The sequence below is a fragment of the Lepus europaeus genome, chromosome 12, assembly GCF_033115175.1.
Source record: "Lepus europaeus isolate LE1 chromosome 12, mLepTim1.pri, whole genome shotgun sequence".
Lineage (NCBI taxonomy): Eukaryota > Metazoa > Chordata > Mammalia > Lagomorpha > Leporidae > Lepus > Lepus europaeus.
In genome coordinates, this window is record NC_084838.1 from 6,978,370 (window position 1) to 6,998,371 (window position 20,002).

The window sequence follows — 20,002 nt, forward strand, 5'->3', positions numbered from 1 at the left end:
ATAAATCTTTAAAAGAGAGCGAGAGAGAGACTGACTGGAAATCCTGTGTATCTTTTCCCGACCCCATTTTTTTTTTTTTGACAGGCAGAGTGGACAGTGTGAGAGAGAGAGAGACAGAGAGAAAGGTCTTCCTTTGCCGTTGGTTCACCCTCCAATGGCCGCCGCGGTAGCGCGCTGCGGCCGGCGCACCGCACTGATCCGATGGCAGGAGCCAGGTGCTTCTCCTGATCTCCCATGGGGTGCAGGACCCAAGCACTTGGGCCATCCTCCACTGCACTCCCTGGCCACAGCAGAGAGCTGGCCTGGAAGAGAGGCAACCGGAACAGGATCGGGGTGTGCCGGCGCCGCAAGGCGGAGGATTAGCCTAGTGAGCCGCGGCGCCGGCTCCCCGACCCCATTTTCACCTCTCCCTCTCTGAAACAATCACTAGCTTGGGCTTACACTTCCTGCTCAGATTTTTCTATTTTTACTGTGGACTTAAATATACACACTATACAGCATTATTCAGCATATTTTAGAATTTTGCACAAATTGGGGGCCGGCCCTGTGGCATAGTAGGTTAAGCCTCTGTACCGGCATCCCACATGGGTGCCGGTTCGAGTCCTGTTTATTCCTCTTCCCATCCAGCTCTCTGCTGTGGCCTGGGAAAGCAGTAGAAGACGGCCCAAGTGCTTGGGTCCCTGCATCCCTGTGGAAGACACGGGAGCTCCTGGCTCCTGAGCAGCCCAGCCCTGGCCGTTGCAGCCATTTGTGGAGTGAACCAGTGGGTGAAAGATCTCTCTGTCTCTCCTTCTCTCTGCCTGTAACTCTGCCTCTTAAATAAACAAATCTTTTTTTTTTAACATTTAATAAGTCATTTATTTGTAAATCAATAAATAACTTAAAAATTTAGACAATCAAGACTACATTGATAGGCCGGTGCCATGGCAACTAGGCTAACCCTCTGCCTGCGGCACCGGCACACAGGGTTCTAGTCCCGGTCGGGGCGCCGGATTCTGTCCCGGTTGCTCCTCTTCCAGGCCAGCTCTCTGCTGTGGCCCGGGAAGGCAGTGGAGGATGGCCCAAGTGCTTGGGCCCTGCACCCCATGGGAGATCAGGAGAAGCACCTGGCTCCTGGCTTTGGATCAGCGCAGTGCGCTGGCCGCAGCGGCCATTGGGGGGTGAATCAACGGCAAAGGAAGACCTTTCTCTCTCTCTCTCTCTCTCACTGTCTACTCTGCCTGTCAAAAAAAAAAAAAAAAAAAGAGAGAGAGACTACATTGATAATCCAGAAGCACGCAGAATGACTCCATGTGCAGAGCTGAATGTTCTGTGAACAGCAACTGTTGCACAGGTATATCCTAACGCACCATCTATCATCTCATCAAATAAACAGATCTGTAAAAAAAAAAAAACTTATACAAATGACAACTGTACCGTGCCCATCTTCCTGCAAGCGGCTTTGTACGAACATTCTGCTTCTGGGATCTGTGATGCCAGCAGCTCTGTCACTCACATAAACTGCTGCATAACGTCCTGCGTTCTCCGACTGTCAGATATTTGTTGCTTCTGATTGTTTAAAGAATGCTGTAATAAACATTCTTTTATAGTCTCTTTCAAGACAAGTGCAATCATATCCCTGGATTATAACCCAGCAGTGGAACTGTAGGGTGATAAAGCACGTTTCATTTTTTTCTACCTAGTGACAACTCTGCTGCCCAAAGTAGGTACACTAATTTTCTCTCCCCTGAGCAGTTTATGAGTTCTGTTTGGGGCTGTCAGACACTAGTTTTGGTCAGTCGGAAGGATATGAAATGGTGCCTCATTGGAGAACAGTTTTAATCTGCTCTCTCCTGATAGCTTAACAGCCTAAACATCCTACTGTGCTCATCAACCATCTGGGCTACCTTTTCATGACTCCCCTGTTCCAAGTCCCTTGCCCCTTTTGTGTGTGTGTGTTGGTCTTTTTCTAATTGATCTGTAGGATATACATATTCTGAATACCAACCCCATCCCACCTCCTTTTAAGATCAAGGAGCCAGGAGCTTCTTCCAGGTCTCCCACATGGGTGCAGGGGCCCAAGCACTTGGGCCATCTTCTACTGCTTCCCCAGGCCACAGCAGAGAGCTGGATTGGAAGAGGAGCAGCCGGGACTAGAACTGGTGCCCCTATAGGATGCTGGTGCTGCAGGCGGAGGCTTAACTTACTACGTCACAGTGCTGGCCCCCAATCCAACCCTTTTATGGCTAATAAATTGCAGATTCCTTCTTCCAGACTGTGTGGTTTTTTATTTGCTTCTAGTACTTCTGATCTGCAGAAGTTTATAAACTCTTCATAGACATTCTCACACTTCCTTTATGGCCTTTGTTTCTCTGACTCAAGAAATGCTTCCCCACCATGAAGTCATCCAGTCTCTATTGTTCCCTGCAAGTCTTCAAGTTTGCTTTTACAATATTCTTAATTTAAATATGTAAATGCCCACTTTCCACCCCAGACCTCCTCAATCAGAATCCTCAGGAGAGGGATCCAAGCATCTGAATTTTTAACGGAATGCCTTCCTTCTGTGGTTCTGTGACAGCGGACCAAGACGCACAGGCAGACCCATTTCTCACCCATGGGCGCTAATGGCAGGCAGCTCCTCTACAAAATCCCAGAAACCACCTCATCTCCATCACCCTCACCGCGTGGGTAGAGACTCTGAGAGACTTCCAGGCCCAGAGACCAGACGTCCATCAGCGTCCAGTCCAGCACGTGCGACTGTGTGCCCTCTCCCCGTATCTGACAAACAGCGCTCGAGTGCCTGCCTACCCCCTGCTCATCATAAGAAACACTGCGTCCCGGGGTTCTCCTTCTTCCCGTTACACAGTTCTTTTCTGTATTCAGTTGAAATCTATCACAGCCAAATCTCCACCAGCTGGTCCCACGTCCACACCCTTCCATTTCCTGACATCGCATCCTCACTCACACACCCCCGTGCACCTGTCAAGTCTGGCACCACCGCCCCTCCCCGGAGCCCTCCAGCCAGGCTGCCTCTCTTCCTTCCCAACCAACTTGCGGAGCTGCTTCTCACTTTGGGACCTAGAATGCTCTCTTCAAACCCCTCCTCCTCCTTCTTCTGGACCCCTTCCCTCCAGACCGGGAATTACAGAGCGTACTGGATCAACATCTGCCTCCCCACTAGAACTGAAGCCTCAAAACAGCAGGTTCCCTGTTGCTTCTGGTCAAGGCTGTAACCTTAGCACGTAACACAACAGCTGGCAGGGAGTTAGCTCTTTGTAGGATTTTGTTGAACACGGGAGGGAGGGATAGACAGATAGATGAGAGAAAATAAGCCAGTTAACCCTTTGGGGTCAAATAAGACAAATTAAGGTCACTTCTACAGGAAAGCCCTTCGAATGTCCAAGGAAAGCTATCATGTCCCTTAGGTTTTTCTTCTTTACAGGAAGCTGGGTAACCTGGGAGGGTGGATCAGCTATACTCGGCAGCTGCCTACAGCGGGACAGCGTAAATATGCAGACCGCTTCATAACTTTCTCTGGGATCGGGAGAGACGATCCTTATGACCACAATCCCACTGATGGCTGAACTGAGCTGCCTGATTTAGCATATTTATGACATTTTTAAAAATATTTACTTATTGGAGAGGCAGAGTTACACACACAGAGGGGGAGAGACACAGAGAGATCTTCTATCCACTATTTCACTCCCCAGATAGTTGCACCAGGCAGAGCTGGAGCAATCCAAAACCAGGAGCCAGGAGCTTCTTCGGGGTTTCCCATGGGGGTGCAAGGGCCCAAGCACTTGGGTCATCCTCCATTGCTTCCCAGGTTAGCAGGCAGCTGTATCAGAAGTGGAGCGGACAGGACTCAAACTTGTGCCCACATGAGATGATGGCCCCTGTGGTGCAGAGGCTCACCTGACGACACCACAACGCTGGCCCCATGACATTCGCTTTTAGCCAGCCATCAAAATACTGTAGGTAACTGCCTCACATTAATCTCAGAAAGTTCATTTTATAGGTTAATATAATGCCAGTAATATGAATGAGCAAAGAAAACGCTATGGGAACCATCACCACGGACAAATGGTGGCACGGCTCACTGGCTGTCAGTTCATCACGAAGCTGACGTCTATGTCTTGTGACTGGCAACTCCGAATAAACAGTACATACGGGGAGGAGGGACTGACTGCACCGTAACAGTAAAAGTCAGCCTCTCAAAGCTCAGCCAACTGTCCTACTTAAGCTAAAGAGCATTTTATTACATTTAAAGGAGAACTCAAACAAAAAAATCTTAAAAGTTATGCAAAGAAAATAATAGAATCCTGAACTTAAACTGAAATAAATTGGCATCCAATGAGTAGAGACGATACACACCCAGAGATGTTTCCACATAGCCAGTCAACCTTGTCCAACCCATCATGAACTCACTCTCTTACCCTGGCGACAAACCTCCCCTTCTGGGCCTCAATTCACGCAGCTGTATAGAGGGGCCGGATCAATGAATTAATTCTGCAAGTGCTGATAAATAGGACTTTTCTTTGGGATTTAACGACGACAGGCATATGAAGCACTTATCTGGCGTATAGTCTGAGTACAGTAAACATTTGAAAAAACAGAGGCTGAGCCCCCTGGCCTCTCTCAGGAAGCAGCACCTGACAACACAACAACACAGAGGATAAAACCAGGGAAACACCAGAGCCTAAGCAGAATTTGCCACAGCCTAAATGTCCTCGCTGCAGAGGCACAGTTACCAGGCAGGAGACACTTTTGTTTAAATCTTTTGCTCCGTTCTTGATGCCTGCAAATTAAACTGCCAAGAGACAGATGAGCAAGCGAAAAGGCAAATAAACTCTATGTTTAATTTTACCAGCATGAGGGGTCCACAGACAAGAAATGAAAACTCACAGGAGCAGTTGGACTTGGGGGCTTCTCCGCGACTTTAACAGAGGGCAGTGGACTGTGGAGAAGGCACCGGACAAAGGAGAGGGGCTCTGGGCTTCCAAGGGCGGTACTCTGCAGGAAGCAAAACGTGGGCACGAACGGCAGAGCGGGCTCTCAGCATGGTAGCTGGTGCAGGTTCACGCGGTGCCTTCAACAACCCGTCCCTTCCTGATGGCCCGGGAGAGGAGCGGGGACACCTTCCCAAGGGGGAAGCTCTGCCCTGCTCTTACTCGACATGGGGAGAAATGAGGGTTTTCTTTCCCTTTGCTCAACCCCGTCTGCTCACATCGATACTTATGCCAGAGTGGCCTAGTTTGGGGTGGCGTATGTTGACGCCTCTCATGGCCGATACCAATTTGTGAAAAACGAATGTCTGTGGAACGGATGCGAGCTTTGCCTTAGGTAACCCAGGAGAGGGGGAAGTCACTCTGTAAATGATCTCAGGGTCTCATTCTAGGTTTCTGGGCAGAGCTAGGTCCACTCTGCTATCTGCGCTGCTTCGTCCCAGGCACATTCACGCCGTGTGGAAGGAAAGCCGCTTACTGTGGGCTTTTAAGGTCCAACTGTCGTCCTGGAAGATTTTCTGAAATGTTCACTAAGCTCTTCTGATTCAGAGATAGGTTGCAAAGAAAACGAAACGGTGATGGGGCCGGCGCTGTGGTGTAGGGGGTGGGGCCACTGCCTGCAGTGCCAGCATCCCTTGTGGGTGCTAGTTTTAGACCCAGCTGCTCCTCTTCCGATCCAGCTCTCTGCTGTGGCCTAAGAAAGCAGTAGAAGATGGCCCAAGTCCTTGGGCCCCTGCACCCATGTAGGAGACCTGGAAGAAGCTCCTGGCTCCTGGCCTCGGATCTGTGCAGCTCCGGCCGTTGCAGCCAACTGGAGAGTGAACCAGTGGAAGGAGGACCTCTCTCTCTCTTTCTCTGCCTCTCCTTCTCTCTCTGTGTGACTCTGACTTTCAAATAAATAAAATAAATCTTAAAAAAAAGAAAATGAAATGGTGAAACCAACCAAGGGTGACCCAAAGAGGTGAGGTGAGGGAAGGCGGGAAGTTCTTCAAAAGAAGCCAAATACCACACACGGCACCCATAGTGGGATACAGGCTGCAGTGCAGCGAAGCTAAGAGCACGATTACTGTAGGGTATGACAAGAAAATGACCAGTCTGTCTCTAAGGCAGCAACGGGATTAATATAAATGAGTGCTGGCTAAGGCGAATTTAGGGCAGGGTGGCCTACGCTATGGCCTTCTGTCTCTTGAAAATACTGATTAAAAAGAGGAAAAACTACCTAATTCCTATTTATAGTGTGTCCTTCCCATGATCTGTCCTGTTCTTTGAGATGAGGTGAGCATCAAAAATGGGTTGCTGGTCCTTCAGGAATACAAAATTTGAAAGAACTGGAGACTTGAATAGTCACAGGAATACAATTCTTAGTAACGGCACAACTTCCTGGAGGACAGTGCCTGCTGTTAGCAGTTATTTCAGCGGTGGAGGCTGAGCTCAGCAGTGAGCCGAGCATCAGAAAGGGGCCAGGGGGTCTTTACAGAGAAGCGGAAGCCGCAGGGCAGCAGCCCGGAGTCCTGCCGCGTGCCTGCAGGCTGCGTCTTTGACCCCACAGCACTTGGACTGGTGGAGATGGACCTCCCCTCCCGGCAATCCAGGCTGCCACCCTTCCCGGGGACCTCACCGCTCCTGAGTTCTTGGGTATTACCTCTGTCCGGTTGACCCCTGAGCCAAACCTCCAACTCTCTCTCCCCAACTGTAAGCTCAGACTGACAGTTGCCGGACTTAGATCCAGGGACACCGTAGCGGTCCCCCAAACATGAGGTGCCCCAGAGCAGGCTCACGCCCACTTCTTGCATTCCTGTCCTGGCCAGCAGAACTGCCACCCTCTTCCTACCCGAGTTCAGAGCCACCACTCATGTCTTTTCTCACCTCCACCATCTCATTGGTCGCCTGGCCCTGCCACAGGGTTGCTTCTGAAAAATGTATGGCTGTGTCTGGATACCCATATTTCACTCTGAAGAGACAATGCACTCTCTTGGTTCAAAACTGAAGGGCACACCAGGCCGTGAGGGGAAGGTTTCCTCACCTCCTGGGCCCAGTTGCCTGCACGCACCAGAGGTGCTGTAGGCATTTATAGAGCAAGAGATGCATACTCCACGTTCCGCTTTGTTTCCCCAAATGGCAGCACACTACCCAGAACCCCACTCCAGCCTCCAGCTATTATTTCACCTGGTGTGTCTTGGTGATCTTTTCAAATCAATACCAAAAACATGGGGCTGGCACTGTGGCATAGCGGGCTAAGCCTCCACCCGTGGTGCTGGCATCCATATGGGAGCCAGGTCCTGTCTCGGCTGTTCCTCTTCCGATCCAGCTCTGTCTTATGGCCTGGGGAAGCAGTGGAAGATGGCTCAAGTGCTTGGGCCCCTGCACCCATGTGGGAGATCCAGAAGAAGCTCCTGGATCCTGGCTTCGGATCAGTCCAGCTCTGGCTGTTGCGGCCACTTATGGAGTAGACCAGCAGATATAAGACCTTTCTCTCTGTCTCTCCTTCTGTCTATAACTCTACCTCTCAGATAAATAAATAAATATATATTTTTTTAACAGGCAGAGTGGACAGTGAGAGAGAGAGAAAGGTCTTCCTTTTCCGTTGGTTCATCCCCCAATGGCCGCTGCGGCTGGCGCACCGCACTGATCTGAAGCCAGGAGCCAGGTGCTTCTCCTGGTCTCCCATGCAGGTGCAGTACCCAAGGACTTGGGCCATCCTCCACTGCACTCCCGGGCCACGGCAGAGAGCTGGACAGGAAGAGGAGCAACCGGGACAGAATCTGGCGCCCGGACCAGGACTAGAACCTGGTGTGCCAGCGCCGCAGGCGGAGGATTAGCCTAGTGAGCCACGGCGTCGGCCTTAAATAAATATTTTTAAAAAAATAACAGAAACGTGTATTCTTTCTTATGGTTACACATTACTCCATCATATTTTATTTAATCAATCCCCTAGTAAAATGGTTCTTAATCTTTCCCTGTAACACTGCATTTATAACCGGTACATGTCATTTTGCATGTGAGAATATCTGCAGAATTCCATGTCTTCCTTTCTTGCTCCGCTCTCCAGTTCCATGTCCTCTGGGCTTAGACCGCCATTGCTCCAGAAGCGATACCTGGCATGCATGCTTGAATTCTCCTAAATGACACCCCCAAAAATACTTAGTGAGCACCTTCTGCTTGCCAGGCACCCTGTAAGACAGGGAAGAAGGTGGGCATTTGGTGCAGTAGTTGAGATGCTGCTTAGGGGCCCATGCTGTGGCACAGCAGGTTAAGCCACGGCCTGCAGTGCTGGCATCCCATATGGGCATCAGTTCAAGTCTTGGTTGCTCCACTTCCCATCCAGCTCCCTGCTAATGTGGCTGGGAAAGCAGCAGAGGATGGTCCAAGTCCCTGGGCCTCTGCCACCCATGTGGGAGATCTGGAAGAAGCTCCTGGCTCCTGGCTTCAGCCTGTCCCAGCCCTGATCATTGCAGCCATTTGAAGAGTGAACACATGGATGGTAGATCAACCTCTCTCTCTCTCTCTCTCTCTCTCTCTCTCTCTCTCTCTCACTCTGCCTATCAAACATTTTTTTTAAAAGACACTGCTTAGGACATCTGCACCCCACACTGGAGAGCTTGTCAAATACCAGCTACTCTCTTTCCAATCCAGCTTCCTGCTGATGTGTACCCTGGGAGGGAGCAGGTGATGGCTCAAATACTTGAGTCCCTGTACTCAGGAGGGAGACCTGGATTGGGCTCTTGGCTCTTGGTTTCGGCCTGCCTAGAATTAGGGGAGTGAACCAACAGATGGAAGATCTCTAGCTCTCTACCTTCCAAATAAAATGAAAATAAACTTTTAAAAACTTGTTAAGAACAGGGAAGAACAAGGGAATAATCCGAGAGCAGGCAGGCTGACCCCACAAGTCCTCACCTGGCTCAGGACTGCTGGAGCGCTGGGAGCTTATCAACAGATCAACCCCTCTCTCTGTGTGTTTGGAATCAGTTGAGAATTAGTGACAGGAATTAGGCGAATGCAGATCAGAACATGGAAGTCCTTACCGTCAGGGTTTCATTGGCAAACGAGACTGACTTTTGTAGCCAAACAGGCTTCCTACCACCTTCCCTGAGTTCAGACCTCGGAACAACCCTCTAGAAGGAGAGTCGGGTCTGTAGAGGGGCAGACACTGCCTGGGGTTGCCAGGGGAACTGCTGTCTCATGACCGCCAGGCTCCAGCAGGGAACAGGGACAGATGGACGTGCACACCTGCCTCTCGAAGACTCAGGAAATAGGAGGCAAGATAATGTACAAGCTCTTTTGGCAACCACACCCCCGGAGTGTAACTTCTTAAAAGCTCTCCAAAGGACTTGAACATGAGGCCAGATCTGAAGTCCACTGGATTAAACTCTCAGAGATATACCACCCCCATACGGGTGTATCATTGTTTCATTATTTAAAAAAAAAAAAAAGATTTATTTATTTGTTTGAAAGACAGAATTACACAGAGAGAGAGAGAGAGAGAGAGAAAAAGGTCTTCCATCGTTGGTTCACTCCTCAAATGGCCGCAATAGCTGGAGCTGGGCCGATCTGAAGCTAGGAGCTCCTTTGGGGTCCCCCTTGGGCCATCTTCTACTGCTTTCCCAGGCACATCAGCAGGGAGCTGGATTAGAAGAGGAGCAGCCAGGACTTGAACCGGTGCCCATATGGGATGCTGGCGCCACAGGTACAGCTTAACCCACTATGCCACAGCGCTGGCCTGTTTCGTTATTTTCCTTGATGTAGAATGCTCTCCATTTCCAATCTAATTCACCTGAAAGAGTATGTTAGCTGCTGCATGATGTGTGTGTGGGGGGGTCACCTGCATAACTTTGATGACTCTCAATAGGTCTGTGATCCCCACTCACAGAAAGCTCTGCCCATTTGAGACGATACAGAACCAGTGTCACTGCGGGATTTCTAGGGGTTACAGCACCCCATCGTCTTCACCCGAATCACACAGGTCTCCTGAGGGTTTCTGGCCCTATTTGAAAAGCTGGCCTTCCCGCTGTGGAAAGGGGGAAGGGGCGAGTTAGCCACCCGACCTCTTTCTCCATGGATGGAGAAGTTTCTCCACGGAAATAGAAAGGTGGGGGAACAGAACTTCCCCTCACCGGAAACCTGGACGCTCACTATCCAGCAGTGTGTTCTAAGACAAAGTGTCCTGTCACTCGGGGCCAACTAGGTCTTCCAAAGCATTTGAAAGCATAAAGCTTGCCTGGTGTTTGTATAATGCCTGGGGGACACGCTCTTTAACACGCACACCCATTTCCCTCAAAAGACAGGAAGGTACACTTTTGCTAATTCAGCCTAGTAGAAGAAATTTAGCTGGAAATAGACTTTGAAAGACATCTAGCTTTACTGAGGATGTTGTAATTGACCATAGGACGGACGGATAGCAGGGAATAATTTGCCGATAATTCTGTGAGACTAAAATCTTTGCCAACTATTTTCTCTCCCCTTGTGGCTGACCTCCCGGGCCTGAAGGACCGCCTTCCTGACACCTTCCTTTGCCTTCTCCAGTCATGCTGGGCTGACTCCCCGATGGAGGAACTGTCCCCTGTAAGCCCCGAGCAAAGCCACACGGGGGCTGCATCAGGAAGCCTCGCAATCTGCCTTTGTCTCCCTCCCCAGTGCGAACTGCGACCTCAAAGGTGCTCCACGGCTTCCTACCGCTCCAGGGCGACCACCAGCGCTGTTTTGTTTTTGTTTTTTTGACAGGCAGATTTAGACAGAGGGAGAGAGACAGAAGGTCTTTCTTTCCATTGGTTCACCCCCCAAATGGCCGCTACGGCCGGCGCTGTGCCGACCCGAAGCCAGGAGCCAGGTGCTTCTCCTGGTCTCCCATGCAGATGCAGGGCCCAAGCACTTGGGCCATCCTCCACTGCTGGGCTGGCAGAGGAGCAACCGGGACAGAATCCGGCGCCCCGACCGGGACTAGAACCCGGTGTGCCGGCGCCGCAGGTAGAGGATTAGCCAAGTGAGCCACGGCGCCGGCCACCAGCGCTGTTTTGATCTTCAAACTTTCTGTTGTGCTCAGCACCTTAAGCCTGGTTCCCAGGTCCCACCCACAGGCATCCTAATAGGTCCCACGACTAATGTCTTTGAAAAGGCTTCCTGAGTTATTTTTGTGACCAGCTACAGGCTGTGCCCCACCAGCTTCCGTGACCCAGTTCACCAGCCCCTGACTGTTCCTTTTGGTCCATTCACAAGGACAGACAAGAAGGACCTGCTCCTCCCCTGGGAGCAGCCGCCCCCAGGTCCAGGCTAGGCAGCTGGGGGCCTTCTCCGGGGTCCTTCTAGCTGATGGGAAAGACTCTCCCTCTCAAGTTGCAGGGCTGTGAGGACAGACCCCAGGCTGCGGTAGGTCACGTGGCCTGCTGCATGGTGAAACACACAGCGGTAGGAGCCAAGAAGGCCCCGCGGTAGAGAGCAGAGCTGAGACAGGGCCTGGGGGTGGCAGGGCGGGAGAAAGCCTCCGACCTGGTGGCATTCGGGCTTTGCATCTGGTCATCCCTATGCCGGAGCCTCCCTTTCTTTCTGTAGTTTGGTCACATGAACCCGTGCACTCTCCTTTTTGGCCTCAGCCAATCTGAGCTGGGTCTCTGTCACTTACAACCAACAAGCCCCACCACAGTCCACCTGTTAACTGGCCTCTTCACTGAACACAGCTGTGAAATGAACTTCTCTAAGGCAGAACTCAAACCATTACTTGCCTGTCTTGAAAACCATTCAGAGCCCCCCACCCCCCGACATGCCCAGGACCCAGTAGATCTTCCACAATCTGTGCCCCAGATTGACTTTCCAGACCTTTCATCACCCCCCACAAAAAAGGCAAACAACGGCCCGGCGCATGGTGGGTAAAAACTGCCGCCTGTGATTCCGGCATCTCATATGGGAGCTAGTTCAAGACCCGGCTGCCCCATTTCTGATCCAGTTTCCTGCTCCTGTGCCTGGGAGAGCAGCGGAAGATGACCCAAGTGCTTGGGCCTCTGTACCACATGTAGGAGAGCTGGAAGAAGCTCCAGGCTCCTGGCTTTGGTTTGGCCCAGCCCTGGCCATCGCAGCCATTTGGGGAGTGAACCAATGGATGGAAGATCTCTCTTTGTGTCTCACTCCCTCTCTGTAACTCTGTCTTTCAAATAAATAAGTAAATCTTTAAAAATAAATCTACCTAAGAAAAAGAAAAGTAGGAAGGTCCTATTCCTTTTTCAGGGCCCATTTTACACTACTCAAGACTTCCCTAAGTACTCTCTACCCCTAACTATGTAGCCATGTCCCTTTTCAGACCTGACGGCATTTATCTCGTGACCTTCGTCTTCGTCTATCGGGGGTTTTGTGCTCTGGTCTCAGGACCCTCTTGTTAACAATCAGCTGCCCTAGTCAAAACTCCCACGCTCTCTTCCTTACCCCACAACCACACGTTCACCAGGGCTGCTCTGACGTCTCGCTAAAGTCCTCCAATCAGCCGCATCATGCCTGCCACCCCCCCAGAACCCTATCTCCCACGGTAACGTCTCTCGCTCGAGTAGGACTCCAGGCCACCAGCCATATCCTACTGCAACCATCTGCCCACTGACACCAGTTACCTTCCCCACACGCAAATCTGATCATCCATGTCCCGGCCTAGAGCCAACATCAACGGCCCCCACTGCCCAGTGGCTCAGCGGCTCTCTGCCCTCCCAGGCTCGCTGCCCACCACTCCCCAAGAAGCACAGCTAAGCCACTGCGCTCAAGGTTCCCGCATCCCCCCACCCCCGGCAACAGTGCCTTGCTGCTGCTGCTCTTTGCACATCCAGTCTCCTCTGTCCGGGAAGGCCTCTCCCACCTCTGCCCGGGACGGCCCCCGCATTTTGAGTATGTTGTCCCCTGAGACATCTGGGGCTGCCCCGACTTGATCTGGAAGGAGACATCTTCTTTCCATCCTCAGTGCCTGGCAGAAGGCCCAGCACAGCACACAGGTGCCCCACAGAGGCTGACTCGGGGCCAGAAGCCTCTCCTGGCCGGGAGCGGGGGTTTGCATTACTGTGGACCCGACGCGGGCCCAGTTCGGGGCTGGCCCACCTCCTTGGTGTCTAGCACTGGACTATTTTCATAACAATATCAAATGCCCTGTGGACATGGACATTCCATAAACACTTTTCTCCTGATGACACACCAGATGCAGCATGGTCGAGGTGGGCACTGGAGTTAGATGTAGGTTCAAACCCCTGCCCTGTCACTTATAAGCTGCGTGCCTTGGCCAAGTCTCCCAGTCTTTCGAGGCCTCAGCTTCCTTATCATAAGGCGCAGGGAACAGCGGCCCCTCCCTGGGTTTCTGGGAAGACTAAATGAGAAGGCACATTTAAGATGTTTGGGCAGTGTCGCTGACTAAGAAACACTTGAATGCGTTGCCCACAAAATGGCAGTGGTTCTTAAAGACACATCTTTCCTGGTCCATTCTCCAGAGAATCCGACATCTGGCTCCGCAGGAATCAAGTTTCAAACCTGGCCAGACCCTGGAGTCCACTCTGAGGCCTGACTCCACCCAAGGCCACTTGGCGAGCCTGGCGGGCGAGGGACACACCTTAGGAACTGGCCACTCGGCTCCTCCACGAGGAAAACCGGTGCTCGGATGGGTCCCAGCCAGCTGACAGCCACCGGGACCCTCGCACCCCTAAACCCTCGCTCCGTTCCGTTCTCGCCGCCGCGCTGCCGGCCCTGCGGCTGCCAATTACCAGGTCCCGGTCCCACCCCTAAGCAGATCCACCAATAACAACTGGAAGCCGACCGGCCGGGTTGCTGCCCTGTGCCTCATAGGCTCTCCAGCAGTCCGGCCCGCCCCCTTTACACGTCACCGCCTGGTGCACTGTGGGACTTGTAGTCTACAAAGGAGGCTGCGGGTCAGGTAGGCGGTGATGGCCTCCAGCCCAGCTCCCAGGCCAGGGGCCTCGGGTTATCGCCAGCCCCTCTGGACGCACAATGCCTCTTCTAACGAGGAATTAGGGGAGAAGGAAGCTCAGCCCTCTCCCACCCCTCGCCTCGGACATCTGATGCTGGGACCCCCTCACTCCCCCTATAGCATGCTGGGACCACCAACGATGTTGACCACGGATTTCCAAAAAATTCCGCACCAAAATAAGCCTCTCTTTGAACTACATTTTTGTCATGAACTTTTTGAAGTACCCTCGTAGAAGGCATTCGGTAAATGTTGATTGCATCCAGGCCACACAGTTCACAGCTTGTAATTTCTTAGTGTTAATTTGTGGCTGGCTCTCCCCTAAGCTGTAAGACCCCTGGAGACAGGATCTGAATTTATTTTTTGCTGCCAGATGAATAAGATATCATTAAGAACAAAATGCCATCTCCTCCCCTGCGCCCCACAGGTGAAGCATGTACGCTCCCTGAGCACTAAGGGCCTTCCAGGTACACCGGGCAGGAGCGCAAACCGGAACGACGCTTCTCTTACTTACTTACAGGTTGACCTGGGACTCTAGTTCGGGGTCTTTCGCTGGCCACGTCTGAAGGGGCTGGATGCCGAAGGAGAGAGATGACTTTGCTTTCCAGAGAAGGGTTTGGGCCATCTGACTCCCACAGGACCCCTTGGTCAGCGGATCCATCAGTGGGCCTGGAGGCTGAGGTGCTGTACTGAAGCAGAAGGAGTTGGGACAGGCACTGAGAAACACAGAAGAACGGCAGGCCAGTCGCCGGCCTGGCGCCGGCACTCCTACCCCAAGACCAGCCCCGTTCACAAGCTCGAGGAGGGAGACGCCAAGGCCCTCCCTCCTCCAGGAGTACCACTGGGGCTGCACCACTACCTCGCTGCACAAAGTGGTGCCCACCAGGTGTGAGGAGGGCATCGTGCCCTGAACCACACAGATCCTACCCCTCCCTCGGCAGTGAGGTAAGCCATCCATGTGGCCAAGTCACTGGGGCCTAAGGATGGGGAGCAAGTTTCAAACAATTGCAAACTTATTTAGAACAAGGAAATACTGACCTGGCAAGGGAAGCTATGTCCACAAGGTTCCCAGGGAATAGCTAGTGTGGGACTTCATGACCATGACCCCTGGGCAGCTCAGGAGTGCTGGGTTTATCTCCTAACGTCCAATTTTAAAAAAAAGCCATGCAAAGAGGCTAGTCTGGCAAATAACACCGGAGACACAAAGGACCCAAACCTGTGTTGAGGAGTAATGGCGTGTAGCCTTGCACTGTGGATGCCTGAGGAAGCAACATGTGGACTGCTCATGGAAACGGACAAATGGAGAAATGCGTCCCTGAAGCCTGCCTGCTGCCTTCTCTGAGGGTGCATGGAAGAGGTCTGCGGTGGGGGGGGGGGGGGGTGCCGCGTAGGAAGTGAGGCACCAGGCCCCTGCCACAATGGTTTCCTAAGCCAATTAGCAGCATCTCCACTCACCTCGACCTCAAACGACAGATAAGCCAACCAAGTGCGACTGCTTGGCAGAGGGAAAGCCAAAATAAAAAGCAGTCTCACAGAACACTTTGGTCCGGAGGGACTCTTTGTGATGTCTTCTTCAGAGGCCTGTGACGGGGTAAAAGGCGAAAGGGCCAGTGGTTCTTCGGGGCAGTGCTGTCCGCAAGGAGGGAGCGGCAGGGGACTGCACAGCTGCAGGGCTGGAGGCAAGAGAAGTGACTTCCCACTGATGGGCATCTGGTGCCAGACGGGCACTGCCCACTTCCAGGCTGCTATGCAGTGCCACCAGGCCCAAGGCTGCAGGCACGTTAAAAAGACAACCAAAGTCACTCCTGTGACCCTTGCCCAAAGCAGGAAGGATTCAACCCACCTGACCCCCACCTGTTTCCCATGAGTCATCTCTCCTGCCAGGTCCCCCTGGCATTCCTCCTTTCTAAGTGGTGACTCAGCTCCCCGCCTTGGTCATTCCGGGGAACACCTGACCAGGAATGATCATGCCCTAGGCTGGCTTCAAGCCACTTACTTGACAGCCAGTGCACACATCAAAGGTGCAAGCCTTCCCCTCAGGACAGAGGACAAGGGACCAAGGTCCTGGAATGTGTTCAGTTGTTTATTCAAAGGCACCTGGTGTCAAGAGAGCTTATGGCTGCCTTAGCCATAAAGCAACAAAAATAATGAGGCAGGGTTTCAGGATGCGAGACATAGTCTCTTCTGAAGCCACCTCAATTTCTTTTAATTACCAAGATGATACTTGTATGCAAAAGATGTATTAAAAAAGTGCTCCCAAAAGAAACTGATAAGAGTGGAGGAAGCAGTGCAGGGAAGAGGCCAAGTAAGGCTTCTGTTTCAAGAGAATCTCTGAGAAGGGGCAGCCTCAAGTTGTCTGGAGCCACGCAGCCCAGCTTGGGGGCCACTGACCACAGGTGAGCCACGTGCAACTACTGAGCAAGAGAACGTGAGCAGTCGAAGTGGGGTGTGCGAGTGTTACATATACACTGGCTTTTGAACATGTAGTACAAACAGGAAAGAATGTGAAACATTACACTGATTACATACTGAATGACGATAAAATAAATTATTCAAATTTTAATATAGCTAGTAGAAAATATAAAATTACAAACGTAACTCGCCTCTTAGAAGGGTACTTCAAAAACTTCATGCAAAGTGGAATTAAAAGATAAATTTAGGGGCAGGTGCTGTGGTACAGCAGGTTAAACCACTGCTTGGGATCCCAAGCCCCATATGGAAGTGCTGGTTCGAGCCCTGGCTCAACCCAGCTTCTGGCTAATGTGCCGGGGAAGGCAGCGGACGATGGTGCACGTGCTGGGGCGATCCAGATGGAGTTCCTGGCTGTTCTCGCAGGCATGCTGGGGAGTAAACCAGTGAATAGAAGATTCTTTCACTCCCTCACTCCACCTTTCACATAAATAAACAGATCTCTTTTAAAAAAACTAAAGATAAATTGGGGGGAAGGCATTCGGCGTGGTGGTTAGGACACCTCTTGGGACAACCACATCACACAGTGAGTGCCTGGGTTCCAGTCCCAGGTCTGCTCTTGACCCCAGCTTCTGGCAGTGCACACCTTGGGGGGCAGCAGGTGATGGTTCAAGTACCTGGGTCCCTGACATACACAGGAGACTGGAAACATTTGTCTGTCTCTGTCTCTCTCTCCATCTTTCAAGAAAAGTTTTTTTAAAAAAGAATAAATTTATTTTGGTGCAAAAAAATTTACATCCATGCATACAAAGAATCTTCAAAAAGTTCATGGAAAATGCATGTTATGGAAAACCTGCATGGATTTCAAAAATTTTTCCACCAAAATAAACTTATCTTTTAATTCCATTTTTCTACAAACCTCCTGAATCCCCCTTGTGTTCTGGACAGCACTGCTCGAAGTATTGATGCCTCGGAACCAGCTCCATCTTCCTGCAACCTCAGTTGTTGGCTGAGGGCCATGGGCGGGGGCCGGAGTGAGGAGGCCCCTGCGAATCCGGAGCTTTCTGTATACGTGGGCAAAGCAGCTGCAGGGGTGCAAGGGGGAGTGCACCTAAGAGCCCCTGGTGCGGATGCCGGGGTGCACCAAAGCAGGGTTGGTGGAGAAACACACAGAAATGGTGAAGGGAGCCAGTGGCTCCAAGGGGACTTCCCCCACCCCCACTCCCCTTCCTCGTCACTTCAGTTTGGTCTCTACCACTCCTTTCCCTACTTATCTGCAAATCTTACAGTGACAGGATGCTTCGACTATCCAGCGTCCTGTGACTTGCTTTTAGACCTCAATCCTAGGTCTTGGAGGTCTTTCTACATCAGTAAATACAGATGCATACCTAACAGGAATACTACAGAGGGGCCAGCGTTGTGGCACAGGTTAAGCTACTGCCTGTGACGTCAGCATCCGATATGGGCGCTGGTCCAAGTCCTGGCTGCTCCGCTTCTGATCCAGCTCCCTGGTAATGTGCCTGAGAAGGCACCAGAAGAAGGCACCCAGGTACTTAGGCTCCTGCCATCCACGTGGGAGACCTGGATGGAGTTCCAAGCTACTGGCTCTGGCGTGGACCACCTGCAGCCATTATGGTCATTTGGAGAATGAACTAGCAGGTGGAAGATTTCTCTTTCTCTGTAACTCTGGCTCTCAAATAACTAAATCTTAAAAAAAAAAAAAAGGAATATTATAGAGATCACCTTACGCATTTTTTGCTTGCATTATTTTTAATTTAAATACTGATATTACTTGTCTTAGGATATTATTTCTAGCCTTTTTTTTTGACAGGCAGAGTGGACAGTGAGAGAGAGAGAGACAGAGAGAAAGGTCTTCCTTTGCTGTTGGTTCACCCTCCAATGGCCGCCGCGGTAGGTGCGCTGCGGCCGGCGCACCGCGCTGATCCGATGGCAGGAGCCAGGTGCTTCTCCTGGTCTCCCATGGGGTGCAGGGCCCAAGGACCTGGGCCATCCTCCACTGCACTCCCTGGCCACAGCAGAGAGCTGGCCTGGAAGAGGGGCAACCGGGACAGGATCGGTGCCCCGACCGGGACTAGAACCCGGTGTGCCGGCGCCGCAAGGCGGAGGATTAGCCTAGTGAGCCGCGGCGCTGGCTTTTTTTTTTTAAAGAAAGATTTATTTTTATTTACTTGAAACAGAATTACAGAGAGAGGGAGAGACAGAGAGAAAGGTCTTCCATCCACTGATTCACTCCCCAAATGGCCAGAGCTAAGCTGATCCAAAGCCAGGAGCCAGGAGCTTCATCTAGGTCTCCCACACGGGTGCAGGGGCCCAAGCACTTGGGCCATCCTTTGCTGCTTTCCCAGGTGCATTAGCAGGGAGCTGGATCAGAAGAGGAGCAGCTGGGACTTGAACCGGTGCCCATATGCGATGTCGGCACCACATGCCAGGGCTTTAACCAGCTGTGTCACAGCACAGGCCCCTATTTCTGACCTTTTAAACTTTATGGTTTTGTTTTTAAAATTTTAAATGCTAGCTTTTTAAAGCCTTTCTCACCTTTTATTTTAAATCATAACTAGACTTGGAATTTTTTCACTTTTTTCTAATCCTTTAACTTCTAATCCTTTCACTTCTGCTCAGATTTTGTCTCATCACTAATTTTAATCTGCTCACTTATTTTTATCTTTCTGGTCTTAAATTTATCATTAAAGATGTATGCTCCCCATAACCTTCTGACATATTTTATCTTTATTGCCTCCCTGTTCAGAAGCAGTTGACAGTTGAAGAGCTTCCTGGAAAGATGGCAGTGTAAATGTTCATTTGCATAACTCCTTGGAACTCATGGAAATAAGCAAAAAATAGCCCAGTTATACAGAAGACTTAGAGGCAAAGGAATGGCCAGACTCCCTGCTGTACCTCTGGCGACCTGGGTGCTTACACTCAAGTGTGGACAGCCCGAGACACCTCTGAGGGTCTGCAGGTCTCACATCCTGTGAGCGAGGGCAATGTTCCACAGGGCTGACCGTGCCCACCGTGGAGCGAGGAGGACGGGCCAGGGCAGGTTTCTTCTCCTTCCCCACGCCCCAGGTTTCTACTAAGGAAGGTGGCTCTGTGAAGAGGCTGCAGGATCAGCCTGTCTTAGGAGATCCTTGACCCTCTTGACAGATACTAAGCCAAGTTTCACATGAAGCTGCCCAGAGAAAGCCCAAAGGCACTGTCTGGGAAAATACCCACCCCCCAGACCCTCTGTGGAGCCGGTGTGCCTTGAAGTGGGGGAGAAGTGGAAATCGAGGGACACCTTGCCCAGGGTCTGATCAGCACACGGAGAGGAAGCACAGGTCGCGGGAAGCAGGAGACACTGAGGGTGTGGGAACTGCTGCCTCTGGACCTCCACCCCTCCAGGCCAGACGTCAGCCCAGGTTCCGCAGGAGAGGATCCCAACACCGCTCAGAGGGAGGAGAGCTGGGGTGAATCCCCGTCCCCTTATTAACATGAGTAGATGCAGCCCCAGACGGCGCTGCTCCCATTTATTTTTATTTATTTATTTTTTTAAAATTTATTTTGACAGGCAGAGTGGACAGTGAGAGAGAGAGACAGAGAGAAAGGTCTTCCTTTGCCATTGGTTCACCCTCCAATGGCCGCCGTGGCCAGTGCGCTGCGGCCGGCGCACCGC

General features: G+C 51.6%; 1 protein-coding gene across 1 annotated transcript in view; it reads right to left on the minus strand.

The window, feature by feature from the left end:
- The window catches only part of GARNL3 (GTPase activating Rap/RanGAP domain like 3), a 152,340-nt gene extending 137,738 nt beyond the window's left edge, over positions 1-14,602 (minus strand). Inside the window, exon 1 of the mRNA XM_062208494.1 lies at positions 14,439-14,602. Within this exon, the coding sequence (XP_062064478.1) occupies positions 14,439-14,581 (143 nt within the window). The 5' untranslated portion in view covers positions 14,582-14,602. The remainder of the gene's footprint in view (positions 1-14,438) is intronic.
- Between the last annotated feature and the right edge of the window lie 5,400 nt (positions 14,603-20,002).